The sequence below is a fragment of the Oryzias melastigma genome, linkage group LG4, assembly GCF_002922805.2.
Source record: "Oryzias melastigma strain HK-1 linkage group LG4, ASM292280v2, whole genome shotgun sequence".
In the NCBI taxonomy this organism is placed as follows: Eukaryota; Metazoa; Chordata; class Actinopteri; order Beloniformes; family Adrianichthyidae; genus Oryzias; species Oryzias melastigma.
Genome location: NC_050515.1, coordinates 20,196,877 through 20,211,533, shown reverse-complemented (window position 1 = coordinate 20,211,533; position 14,657 = coordinate 20,196,877). Strand labels below are relative to the sequence as shown.

Sequence of the window (14,657 nt, the reverse complement as noted above, 5' to 3'; positions counted from 1 at the left end):
CAGAAAGCTCTCCTTAGATGAGAAAGTCATTGAGGCTGAAGTCAGCAGTGAAATGAAGGGTAAAATACTTAAGAGGCAGACGCAGCTAAAGGTTGTTGTGAGAAAACAAGACAACACCTACAGTCCTGCATGAAGCCCCAAAGACAGCAGGGTATCGACTTCTGCGTTTGTTTACATCCCCGCACATCTCATCACCAATATATCCTAACTCAGTCCTGATGTGCAGCAAGAGGAGAAGCAGCAGTCAGGTAAACACCTGGGACGTGTTTACCATGTCTGCATCGACTTGTTCATCTGTGATTTAAGCCAGATTGCTGGAAAAGCACAGCAGCTTCGAGGCTCAAGACATAAATTAGGCCGAGTGAGAGATAAAAAGCATGAGGCGGTCGCATCATTTAAGCGATGAAATAATACTTAATGAAAAGGAGTGAGTGAAAAATAAATCAAATTATTGAAATAGGCTACGTTAGGAACAAAGTGATGTCTATATTAGCTTTAATATGTCTGGAAATTGTATGTAAATTATTACTGGTGACTTCACTTTAACTAATTTGACTCTGATGTTGAATTTCAAAAGGAAGGATGCGCGACAGAGCTTCTCGTGATCATCAGCATCTTTCAGACAGACAGCAGAAACAGCTTGATGCTTTAATCATCATCTGGTAGCTCCCTGGTCCAGTTGCACTTAAGGAACCAAACCTTGAGCTGCCAGCTTTGAAGCTTTTTCCAAGCTTTAAATCAGCGAGCTTTCATGTGCCGCCTTGGTTGTTTACATCTCTTACAGAAATGTTGCACCTCAGTCCTTTTATTTCTGATCTTAGGTTACTTTTGGCTAAACTCTCAACTTTAACTATATTTTTTGTTGGCAGTCACACCATCTTGTTCCATACAGTGCAAACTGTAAGCATGACAGTGGAGGGGTAATTATTTGGGCTCGATTTACGCATCATTTTAGTTCATTTCTCTTCTATTTTATTTGTTTAAAAAAAAAAAAAGAACAATACTCACCAACATAAGTGCCCATTATTTTCTGCTGCAATATTTGTTTATTCAGTGATGAGATCTGCTGAATTCCTCTGAACCCATGTCGTGCACAGAGCTAGAACTCATTAAGTTGAGATGAAATAAAAGGTGTTTTAATTTCCCCCATCCTATTCACATGATTCTGGTGAGACACCGGAACAAGCTGAGCTGCAGATTATTAATGGCTAAATGATTCGCTGAGTGTCGCAGCAGGTCCTTAACTTCTGGCAATCTACTTAAAAAGTGCCCGTCCCTGCCTGCTCCATATCTACAATACAATTAAAAGTCTACATCTCCATCAATCTACAGCTCATTTTTGCATTACTTTGTCACTTTATTCATAAAATCCACTTGTAAAATTATAAGGCATCTTGGACTTTTCATCTTTTTTTGTTTAACTTATTGCTTAAAACCTGTTTTTATTTATGCAACAGTTCCCTCAGCACTTAAAAACAATTATCAGCATCTGGGATTAGCTATGGTCTTTAAATGTATAAATCTGAAAGTGCCATTTTGCCCAAGAAACATTTTTACATCTTGAATCTTTATTAAAAACCAAAGTAGGATGTCTACTTCCTTAGAGGGAACTCTTATACATACAAAAACAAAACAAAGTGTTTTAAAAAATTAGCTCCAAAAAGAAATAATCATTTAAATCCCCCCCGTCTTATGTTGAGTTTTCTTTATTCTCTCATAAATTGCAGTAATAAATATTAATACCCTATGATTAAATAGCTAGGATAAGGCATATTTATAGCTATAAAAGCACATTAAAGGACAGCTGCCAGAAGCTTTTCATTAATCAACACTTTATCTTTAATGTTCTTTTTTTAGTTTGGTTGGTGAATGTGTTACTGCCTCAAAGGCGCAGACAAGATACAAAGACTGGAGAGGTGGATGTACAGGGATCACAAGTGGCCAAAGGGGAGCACGGCTTTATTTATGTCCAAAGTCAAACCTCTGTACTCTAGCCACGGCATCTTTCTGAAAATCATTTCTACTACATGCAGTCTATGCCAACAAGTGAGTTTCTAAATCTGACTTCAGAAAGCAAATTTGCCATAAATCCACCAAAACTAACACTATTAGTCTTGCTTACTACAAATTCCTGGCCCAATGATAACACTGCCTAAACAATTATTAAAATTATCATAATCTTGTCAATCACTCTTAAATATTAAGATTGGCAGCTAATTGAAAACTAAGAGATGATGGGTTTCTTTTTTTTAATTTTCCAGCTGCTCCTTATTTTTAGATCGCTTCAGTGAAGAAAAAACAGCATAGATTTAGTCGTAAACTTTACGCTCCTCCTGGTCGTGGGGCTAAGATTTGATAAATGTCAAAAGCAATCCAAAGCATTCTAGCAAAAATAAATACATAAATCAATAACACCCCCCAAAGAAACATTTAGGTTTTTTTCTATATTCTGAGGTATAAGAATCTGGTTATTCCGGCAGTCTGGTATTTCTGAGGCATGGAGATAGATTGGTTCCAAATCTTTTAAGCAATGCTTTTGGTATTTCAATCAAAAGTAAAAAGTTGCAAGAGAAACATCTCCAGTGACTCAAAGAATAAACAGTTCTTCAAGTGCAAAACTTTCACTTTGCAAAAATGAATTGTGCATCTTTTTGATAGAGTATTGCTGTTGTGTTTCTTTCCAGCAAAATATGTTGTATTCTATATTGTAATATGTTGTTATGTTCAGCACTCAAACTTGCCCTCACATTGTGTTTCCTGCTCTTTTTTTTTTGCAAATCTGACAGATTTGTCAAAGGTGGGAGGGGTTTCTGCAGCGTTCGTCCCTACATGTTTTATTAAGGGACAGGTTAGTGGTCTGGATCCATTCTGGACCTCCTTAATCATCACACAAACTTAAGTTTTTCCAGTTATCATTTCTGTTGGTCAAACGCTACATACTTGGTAGTCTGGATTTCTACAAAACTCAAATGGTGAGTAATGATTGAATGTTTTGTTTAAATTAGATAGACTGTAAAAATAAAATATAATAAAAATAAATTGAACAAGATAAATAAATAAAATCAAGCAGAACAAGGCATATCTATCTAAATATCTAGAAATACATACAGTTTTTACTGCACTACATTTACCCTTCTATGGCACAACAAAGGAAGTCACATGACCACTTAATTTTGCTATGACTTTTTCAACAAAAGAAAAAAGAAAAAAACAAAACAAAACACAGAGCCAATCCAATTTAAATGAGACATACAATCATAACTCACCATCTAGGTTTAATAGAAATCCAGACTTCAAAAGCATCTACTCTGCTCAGATTGCTTCCACCAACAGTAATGACCATCTTTTTTTTCTCAAATATATATAGATACAGTATGTATATATTGAGAGAGAGAGATATTTTTTTTCTTTCAAGAATATTGGTTTGGGTTTATGAATATAGCAATAGGAACAAGATTTACATTTTTAAATTACTTTTAGCAAAATATTAGATTCATACATGGAAATACCTTCACTATATTGCAGGTTCACCTTTTGTGGCCTCACTATTTCAGAGATTTTTTTCAATATATTTTTGCATGATTTTACTTTATTTTATTTTCTACAGCGTACTGTGTTCTGAGCCCCATTTGGCTGCTGACCTAATCGATCAATCTACACCAGGGGTATTCAAATCCAGGCCTCGAGGGCCGGTGTCCTACATGTTTTCCAACCAACCTTCCATTGAAGCTCCTTATTGGCTGCTAATTTCCAGGATCAGGTATGTTTAGCCAATAAGGAGCTTCAATGGAAGGTTGGTTGGAAAACATGTAGGACACCGGCCCTCGAGGCCTGGATTTGAATACCCCTGATCTACACCATGACATGTTCAAAGTGTGTTCAGTTTGGCAGATTGACATTACTTTTCAATCTCAAGGAGATCTGTGTTTTCATTCTACAAAGCTAAGTTTGTTATTTAAAAAATTTGGACTTTGGAAGTCAAACAAAAGAGAAAAGGACAAATATGTTAATTTCTTTCCAAGAAAAGTGTGTTTTTTTTTTACCTTTTTTGGGGGAAAATAAAAATATATATACAGTGGTCCATCATTTATTGCAGATGTTGCATTCCTAAAAATAACCTGTGATAGGTAAAATCTATGAAATAAGAATATAGATGTTTAAGGTTGTAAAAAACCCTCGCTACATACTTTAAATAAAACCAAGAAATAGAAAAAACAAACTTTTCAGAGGCTAAAGAAATATAGAAATGGACTCCAACTTCATCCTTGTACAGGCTGGTCAGTGAAAATATTACCTGACATTAAAATCGTTTGGTGGTCTAATGGAAAGCACTGCCATAAACGTTAGTAAACATCCCAGATTGGCATCCAACACTCAAACTGCCAACCCTTCTGTGATTCATGGCTTCAAACTTTTTAAAATGTCTTTATTATCAACTTGAAAAGTTGACTACTTCTTGCTGGCACTCTTGACCCCTCAACTCCACTTTAAGCTAAATCTGGAGGAAAATCCTCTTAAGAACTGTCACACAACAGCACACATTCCACGACCCCAGAGCATCGTTTAGCATTCAGTCGAACACTTTCAGGTCAATCCCCTGCACCTAGCATTACCATGATAAAGGGCTGTATCACTTGATGGCTTCCTGTTAAACTGTTAATGGGAGAAGAAAGGGATGAATGACCGGGCGTCAGGCAGAATAGAGAAAAAAGAGAAAGAAACAAATAAAAAGGAAAAAGTGATGATCCACTAAAGCCCTGCTCTCTTTATGGTTTGGCTGAAAATAAATTATCCTAAATATTTATCTTATTTTACATTTTTAAGTTTCTTCTTATTAAAAGTTAACCCAAAAAACAGTCACAAACAAGAAAATAAAACAAATTCTCATTGATTTCCAGACAGTGTATTAAAAACAGTCATGTTGAGTCTAGAAAGTATTCTGTATATATACATAATGATAGATGCAGACTGGTTTCCAGCTTGGGGGCCTCTGGTTGCCCCAGAGCCTTCTGGTATGTGACACTTTCCATTTTATCTCCAGCTCAGAATATGAGCAATGTGTGTGTAAGTGTATGTGCTCATCTGTCAGTGTGGCTCTGCTGGTAAAAGATAACGAGGCAGTGTGTGCCTCCCCCAGCTAACCCCTGGACTAACCCATCAACTCCCCCAAATTGGCAGACTAAGAAAAAAAAAACAAAAAACTGGAAGCACTTTTTTTTGGACCCACCACGCCACATAGTCAGGCTCTTGTTTTGACCATACTGCTCATTTCTGCGGCAACATGTCCAGTGCAACACAACCACAATCCCTCAAATTGCAGCAAAAAGAAAACTACAGAAAGAAGTACAGGTGTTTGACTAAAGAGTCTTTCTTTAATGGAGGCTATTGTGGTCAGACATAAGCACCGGTTTCGTTCTATTTTTTGAGGGGAGGACAAGCTGCTTTGAACTTGATCAACAGGCTATGAAAACACTGAAAAAAGGGCTAAAAGTCATCTTCTTCATAAAGTTATAGTGATGGGCACAAAAGTAGAATATACTGACCCAAATATTGTGTTGTATAAAGTAATGTATACATTTTAAAAGTCAAAACTAGATGTGTTTACACATCTATTTATGTTATCTTAAAGTCATGTAAACTCCAGACTTGGTTTCTATAATTAGAGTGAGGGTTTAGGGAAATCAAGCTTGCCTTTGGGCATACTCTCATCAGGCAATCCATACTGTAGCCAAGTATAATGAAACCCAAAGTAAAGTTTGTTCGGTTAGTGTGATAGCTCCCTTCAGTGTTGTCACTGGATGGCAGAAGTGAATTAATGAAAGTTTTATAATTATAGGAAAATAGTCTGTGGTTCACTAATTGTGTTCTGTTCAAATTTCTCACCTTCTTTTTGGACTTGAAGACATTGCAGCGGAAAACGTTGCTTTGTCCATCCCTGGCGATGTAACTGAAGATCTTCAGATCCTGGGAATCATGGGAAACGTAGAAAATCCTGAAAGAAAAGAAATCAGATCAGAAATGATTGTGGGGAAAATTTTGTTGACAGCCCCTGCCATCATTTCTATAACAGTAGAGGCAAAGAGGCCTGAGGGATTTTAGTGAGACAAAGTAAACACCACTTTGTGTTGCCTTTCATCTATGGGACAATAATGAAACTTTGAAAAATTGGAATATGTTCAGACAAACGCAAGACTTCACACATTTTTGCTCATTTGTATGAAAGTTTGGGAGAGAATATTTAATCACACAAATATCAACTCGTATCAGACATATGTTTTCACGCCCTCCTCCTCCAGCTTAGAGCATTTAAGATCTGCAAAATATATACCTCCTTAAAAATCAAAAGTGATATGAGCCACAGAACTTGGGACTTAAATGGAATTCTATGATGACAAAACTATCTTATGCAAATAAACAGGTTTCAGACAAAAAAAGAGGCCAAAAAAAGATGCTATGAGGAAGAGACTGTGGAGAAATAAATATCCCGCGGCATAGATAAACAAAAGACTATAGAATTATGTGAGAAAAAGTGAAAAAAGAAATACCGGTACAACAAACCTGCAGGAGGGAGAAGACTGAATGTATTCAGTTTTTCACTGGATATTATTTATGAATGAAAATAAAAAATAAAAAAGCTGCGGGAGAAACTACAACTAAAGGTGTGGAGATGATAGACAAATCATAAAGTTTGGAAATAAAAATAGTTCATGATGCTTTTTGAAAAAAGAGGTTTCTGTAGAAGAAAAAAAAGTTCAATAGTTCAATGTTAAGTGTAATTTTGGCATTTTACTGAAAAGCGGTGTACATAGTACAGGGATTTCAAAGAAAACCCTTTTAATTAGTTAGTCCTTAATATAGACTGTTATCGTGTAATTGAGACAATTTGACTTTATTGTAAATATCTGGACAGAAATGGTTTAAAACAATGGCAATTTTCAAGGTTCATTATTGATTTTTTTTTCTTTCTATTTGTGTTTCAAACAACCTTGGATCTAAAAGGGCAGTGTATCAATAAACTAAATTAATTGGTGAGCTGTGCTGTAGGTGCAACAGAGAAGTTCAAGGTGGAGGTGGGATTGCACCAATGATCAGCTTTGAGCTCTTTCTTGCTTGTTGTAGTGATGGACAGACTGACAGTTGAGGTTTGAGAGGAAATTATGTGGACTATGATGTTTTTAGATTATATTATCATCTGTACTCTATTTTCTGCACCATAAGGAACTCTTAAAAGTCTTATTTATTTTTCAAAATATGACATTGTGTCTTATAATCTGGAGGACTTTATGTATGGATTCATTTTGGTTGCTTACTGAGATTTTGAGAGGTACACGACACTGTCAAAATGGGAGTCTGTTTCTTTTACATATTATAAACAAGGTTGGGTCTTTTTATGAATGCGCCAATGTAGCAGTGTCGGACTGTATTTTGTTTTTTTACGTCTTATCAACAAGGTTGGGAGTTACAGGTGTTGCGAATACTCTTATGCGTAGCATGTCACTAACAAGAAAAGGAGTTATTCTGAAAGCAGTTAATAAACTCTGACTAACTAACAGACTTATCTCAGATATTTTAGTCTGGCTTAATACACCTTAAAGTTCGGTGCACCTTATACATGACACAAGTTTGAAAATAGACCATTCATTGCCGGTGCACCCTATAGTGTGAAAAACATGGTAATAGACTGGTAGTCGGTGGAGGAACAGCTAAAGATGTGGAAGTTTGCTCTAGAAAGAAGAGGAACGAAGGTCAGCTGCAGCAATACTGAGTCTCAGTGTGTGAATGAAATTCACTCAGATGTAACGGAGCAGTTAGAAGGAGCTGAGGTAAAGAAGGCAGAGAACTTTAAGTATTTAGGTTCAACAGTCTAGGGCCATGGAGACTGTGGGAAAGAAGTCAAAGGAGTGTCTAAGCAGGTTGGAACTGGTAAAGGTAGGACTCGGGTATGATAGGAGAAAAAGAGTGTTAGCAAAGTAGAGGATAGTGGCTCTGAGAAAGTGGCAAGAGGAAGAGCTTGATGTAGCAGAGCTGTAGAGCTTCTATTTGGAGATGAAGAGGATGGGTAGAATCAAAAATGAATACATCAGAGGAGCAGCTTGTGTATTGTTTTTTGGAGATAAATGCAGGGAAACCCCCAAACAATTGTTTAAAGTATGTTAATGAACAAAGTTGCTGACTAAAGTTGCTGTGTAATGATGTGTACTATCATAAGTAGCTTGCACAGCATTTCTGTCTTCCATCATCTTCCCAGCATAGCATATTCTTTATTAGCTTTGTTCAGTTCCTTTAATGTTAGGTTGCTGCCCAACAGATGGCAGAAGAGGGAGAAACAGATCTGCAACATCTGCTGGGGGGTGGAAATTGTGTTGGAGTAGGGCTGAAATTTTTAAGTTTTGAACAACTACAAGCAGCTTCTGACTGTGTCATTATACAGTGACATCACATTGCTGCATGGTGGACCACATATCTCACTCTGATCAGCTTTGGTATTGGTCAGTTATTGCCATTATTGGAGAGTTTAAACTAGATAGTTGTAATTTATCACACTAACACAACAGACAACTAAAGGCAACAGTCAGACATTCGGGGTAGATTATATAGATGGTCCGGATCTCACTTCTTTTGTTTATTTGCTAGGTTATGATAAGAGATGCTGTCAAACTCCATAACACTTTTGGTGCTTGTTTTGGCCTTTTCTTTTAAAGCTTAAGGTCTTAAGCTGTGTTCACACCAAACACGTCCAGTTTCAACGTAACGCATTCTTAGCGTTGGCCTCACTGTCATAGGTGTTGCAATCTTTTCAAAATTTAAATATCTGAACCTTAGGGAAGAAGATGCGTGAACCAATGAGGGACTCAGCTTTCACCTGTGATATGTTGATGACTTGATGAGTGGGTGTTACACATTAGTTTTGTTTTTCTTTTTGTTCTGTGTTTATTTTGTGCTTTAATTTTTGTATCAGAGTGAGACGTCTGTATATATGGTGGATCTTTAAGTTTCTGTCTGTCTCTAAACCGTCTTAGGTGAGGTGCTGACGAGGTGTGGCCCCTATTGGACCAAAGCTGGTGGAAGCAGGTTTTAAAAGAACTGTGTGGACCCCCAGCCCGCGAGAAGGGAGCTCTGATGCAGCCTGTTGTTCATCTTGAATTTCTTCTACATCCTGATTCTGACTCTGTCCTGTGTTGAGCAGACTAGTGTGCTTTGCGGTAATTCTGTTTGGTGTTTTGTCTAGAGGTTCACTTTGTGTAATTTTGGATTTGTTTGGAAAAAGTAACATCTTAAAGTGAAGCTGTAGGTGTGAAATTCCATTTTCTTTTATATATATGTTCTCCTGTTTTTGTTGAGCATTTTTCTTTGTTTTCATTTTATTTTACAGGTAAGATTTTTTGATTAGATTGGTGGGGGTTTTGTTTGTTATTTTGGCCTTTAGTTCACCCTGAGGCCTTTTTGCGTCACCTCTTTCAGTTACTGTTTGCTACTTATTATTTCTTGTAAATACATGAATCTGTATTGGTAGAGCTAGACTGTTTGTGTTTTTGTAATGTAACATTTGGGGCAAGTATACTTTTATGTTAGGTTCCTCTAGATCCCCTAGATGTAGAAAAAGGGCATAACAAATGTATACTTGCCCCAAATGGGGTCTAAAACAAACAAGGATGAGAATCTGATCATTTCCCTTCCAGAACTTTATGATATTTGCATTACTTGCATCAACACAATGATAAAAATGTCCTCTAATTTTATTCTTATTTTGATTGTTTTCCCTCCTTGGACAAATGCAGGTCAGGAGGTCATCACAGTAGCCCACAGGCATCACTGAGTCAGAGATGGAAATACCGCTAAAACTCAGCTGTAGCTTCTGCAGTGGATGGTGAATGCCAAGAAGAGAGGAGACTGGAAATATTGCAATGAAACTTTTCTTTGTGTGTATTAAAAGAATATAGAATTAAACATTTTTCTTTCAAATGTTTGTTCATCCTGCAGTTTTGTGAAGTCTGAAATCATAACAAGATAAAACTATGAGCAGTAACAGCAGTAACTTCTGTGCTTTCTTTTTGACACAGTGACTGGCAGATCTCAGATGGGTTCAATAGAAGAAGAGATCAACTTTGCAGCATTATTAAAATCAACAAATTACAGTGTGAGCACCTCCTGCCAATGATGCAGCAAAGCTGTCTGCAGGGGATGAAGTTGGAGGAGCAGGGCGCCAATCAGGCTCAGACAAGCTGTGCTGCTTCTGCAGTTAAACTCAACTGTTTATGATGGAATTTTTTTAAGTGCCAGGAAGAAAATAGGGGTTTGCTGTTTGAGTTCATACTGTTTTTATGTTACTGGGGTTCTGTACAAAGTTAATATATAAAACTCTTGCTTATCTTTCATTTCTAGTGAATATACAGCCATTTAATCTCTAATAAAATGATGCCTGACATGTACTGTACATGAAATACAGTTATAAAGAAGATGCACTATGAGCACTCCGGCCTTTTAGTCCATTACATGTAAAAACAATTCAAAGAGTTACTGTCTATCATTTTAAATGTTTTATGTTGAATTATAACATGAAAATACACAAATTTTCTGTTAGATTTCTATTACATAAAAAAATACTTTGTTTAAAAAATGTGCGTCTTGTATTTAAATGTTGCTTCAGTGTGGGAGTTTATTCAAGGCCATGTCAAGAAGACCTTGTGATGGAGACAAATATCACAAGTCTGATGATAATTTATTAAGATCTTATCCTGTGGTGCCAAATACAGATACAACATTCCAGATTATTTAGAAAATAATTCTTCAAGATTTTTAGACTTTCAGGAGACAATAAAGACAAAGAGATGGTCTGATTGTCAAAAACTCATCACCCCACTTTCCTTTTCAAAAGCCTAATCTCTAAGGTTAGGGTGAAATGTTTAACGCCTCTTTATGTTATGGGATTTTGGCCACTATTTTTTCCCCTGTAAATAGTTTTTTCTTACGTACGTACTTAGATACATCCGTCTTAAGGACTTTCAGATCAGTTTGTTGAGTGGATACAAACACATAAAAGACTATCAGGAAAATTTGTCTGCTGCATAGTCATGGTAATGAGGAGCACTGAGGCATGCATGCAAATGGGGTTTATAACAATGCAATGATACAACAAAAATAATTAAATAAACTGAACAAAAATGCACTAATATTTCTGGATCTCTGATTCAGAATTGAGGAAATACAGCTTGAAAGGATGTCAGAACTTTGACATAAATCATTTGTTCTCTAATGAAATTGGGAGCAACTGAAAGCATGTGGGGCTGCCAGCTAATGAGGGCAGGAAAACAGTTCTGCGCATGTTTATATCAACAAACAAGAGGGCGAGCAGGGTTGCGCCTATCAGACTGTGTAATCAACTTCAGGAGGGCCGACCTCTCCCTTCCGGCGGCATTTTTTCCAACGTGGCTTTCCTGTCACATGCCTTTCCTCCAATCCCAAACTCTGGGTCACTATCATGAAAATGATGTGCTTTCTTTCATCTGAAGCTGGGAATGTAATCTGCAGAGTGGACAATCTCCAGACTGCCAGACTAGAGACTCTCAGCAGACGGGGAGTCAAAGTGAGTTTAGCCGACTGGCTTAGCCTAACAAATCCCAGATCGCTGCTGAGATGACAGCTCACATACATCTTTATCTGCCATCTCTAAGAAGCTGTCAAGCATCCAGGTGAAGAAGCATCACATAAAGTATTAAAATAAAATAAACATGCCTCACACTGCTGGTTAGCAGCAGAATAAATCAGAGTTCAAGCAGCAGATATTTTAAACTCCTGTTTTTCTGATTGATCCAATGGCTCATCGCACTCTGTTGCCCCTGAAAATGAAAAACTACCGCTTTCTGAGAAAAGCCTTCGTCACAACTGCCCTCATAACCAAACACAGGTTGTCTGCAGGAGAAAAAGGGGCAAACTTGTACGGGGCATGCAAGTGGCTTCCATGAAACAGTAAAGTCATAAGCTATGTTTACACGGTCACAACTAATTGGAATAAACGCCTGATCAGAATAAAAAAATTAAACACGCTATTCGGATACTCTGGACTGATCAGACTCATGTGTTAGCTTCAGACCGCAGTACGCATTTCTCGGGAGAACTGTCTATGAGCGGCTTTGGGACGTGTGAGCTGGAGGAGGCGGCTTTTGAATACGGAAATGCAGCTCCACCTTCCTCTGAAACCGTGCAAAAAACAAAACAAAAAAAAAAAAATCACGTGAATTCATGTTTCCAATCACGTCCAGACAAAATAAAGGTTGATCCCCACATACTTACGTGGGATTTTTCCATTTATTTGCCCTGCAATAATTATGTAGACTGCAAAAAGGGGTTTGTAAAGGACCAGATCTCAAACCTTACCAATGACTAGAGTATGACAAAAGGGCACCTTCTAGACAGAGTCACCCATACAACATACAGCGGGCCAACTTTCATTAGCTTCCTAAATTCTTCACAATTCATGTACCGCTCACACAACAATTGCACATCCCATTTTTAACTACATCCTTTGAGACTGTTGTTCAAGCGTCAAGGGAACTGCAAGAAACACCTGCTCTCCCCTTAAGATGCCCTTTGAACCGGCCACTCATGTCTCCGACCCTCCATGGGCCAGGACAACCCACAGCAGCGAAAAGGGTGAAGCCCTCATACTAGTGCATGTGACAATAACTTAAACAACACAACACAAACCCTGTGGATCAACAGGACAACTGTCATCAGTCTGAAAGGAAAGCTACAGCAGCTGTTGAAGGTGTTGGGGTAAAAAATGAGGCAACTTTTCAGCCAAGCCTAAAACACTGTCGCTACGAATATCAATTATCTATGAGTTGTTGTTTTTATTTTATTTATTTTTTTTTTTTAAGATGGTTTAGAAATGATCAAACCAGTTTTAGCTGTGTGAAAGATGTGCACTACTAATTTTATATCAGTGAAAAAATAGGATGAAAAAAGACTAAAAAAAGTGATTAATTCCTCATTTAAAAAAAAATGTTGATTCATTTTTACAAAAGAGTATGCCTTTAAAGATAAACAACACGGACTTTATGAACTACAAAACAATGCAAAAACTATGGGTACCATTAAAGTTTTACTTCATTTTTTAAAAGTTAAAAAAACTAAATAATTTAAATCTACCCACACCAGAGTAACTCTTCTTTAATATGAACTTCAATTCAACTTGTGAAATGAAAGACATCAGTCTCGAATAGAATCTTCAAATATAAGTAGTGTGATTTTCACTTTCCGTTTTCTTTTGGAACAAAGGACAAAGGCAAATGATCAAAGTGTTGGGCTTTGATCTTCACTGTGTCAAAGCTTTCATGTTTTTTTAAACCATCTTTTTGGTTTTTTAAGAGAACAGGAACAAATACATTATACATCAGGTAAAAATCACTGGCAAGTATTCAGCCACAATACAAAACTAAACACGACAAGGTGAAAATGTCACTAATACATCCAGTTGTAATTCAGTCACGATTTACGCTTATAATTGTTCTATGGAACGTAATTCAGTCAGGTAATGTGCAAATTTTAAGTTATAGCAACTATTGTAAAGGACAAATGTGTAAAATAGAAGCAGAAGAAGCAAATAATCTGGAATGATGGTGTTTAGTTTGACATCTAAAGGCTTTTTTGGACTTCAAAATTGGTTTTATTTTCAGGCCATGGAAAAATTAAGCACCTTTCTAAGTTTTGATTCGACTCTTCACCATGAGCCATGACCCCTGTGTTACCTTCTGTTCTCTGTACTAGGTGTTCATAGATCAATGAGGTTTTGGCTTGGTTTGACATGCCATTGAATTTCAGCAGTTACAATCAGTTTATGAGATTTTTTTATGCCTTGATGTAAACAGTTAAAAAAAGTCCAAACTTGTATAGGAACTTGCAACTAAATCTATCATTTAGAGTTGTTCATAAAAACTCAGTTTCAAGTAGTATAACCTATGTATTAAGAATATTTGCTGTATTTTTTTTCCCGTAAAAAAAGTATCCTGGAGTTGTTTATGCAGCATTAAAAGAATTCAACCATTAAATCAGGTCAAAAACTCTAAAAAGCATTAAAAAAATGCATTTTGTTTAACAAAACATGGTTAAAGCTTGATTTCACTCTGTACCATCACTGAAACGTTTCGCACCCATACTGAATCCGATTAGTTTCTAAGACTATCTCTGGTTGTGGATCAGATAGAACTTATTATTACATTATTATTACATATTTGAGAGCGAAGCGTGAAAGAGACGGAAAGGGATAGAACAGAGCTAAGAGGAGGTCATAGTCTTAACTATATAAAAGCAGCATTGGGAATTTTGACTGCTCAGCTGCAAAGCTTTTATTAATGAAAAACCACAAAAAAATCAGCTTTGATGGCATAACAACTGTGACCAAAAATACTTGAAACATTAGAGATTGTTATACTTGAAGTGAAAAAGAAGATAGATTGGCCAGAGTGAAGCTGTGACTGAGCAAGTGTGAGAATGTCTAGGAGTGTATGATCTATTTAAAAGCTTAAAGACCAAATCTGACAAAAACTGTAATTTTGGGTGTTTTTAACATGTTCTTGTGGCATTTTTCACATGATAGACATACACACACACATATATATATATATATATATTGTATATATATTAATCAGTGTGAATCA

The 14,657-nt window shown here is 36.7% G+C and overlaps 1 protein-coding gene across 2 annotated transcripts in view; it reads right to left on the bottom strand.

Moving 5' to 3' along the window:
* LOC112150755 (carboxyl-terminal PDZ ligand of neuronal nitric oxide synthase protein) overlaps window positions 1-14,657 on the bottom strand; it is a 159,486-nt gene that overhangs the window by 68,444 nt on the left and 76,385 nt on the right. For both annotated transcript variants that reach the window (XM_024279227.2, XM_024279228.2), the window contains exon 5: window positions 5,884-5,992. In XM_024279227.2, coding sequence (XP_024134995.1) covers window positions 5,884-5,992 — 109 coding nt within the window. The remainder of the gene's footprint in view (window positions 1-5,883; window positions 5,993-14,657) is intronic.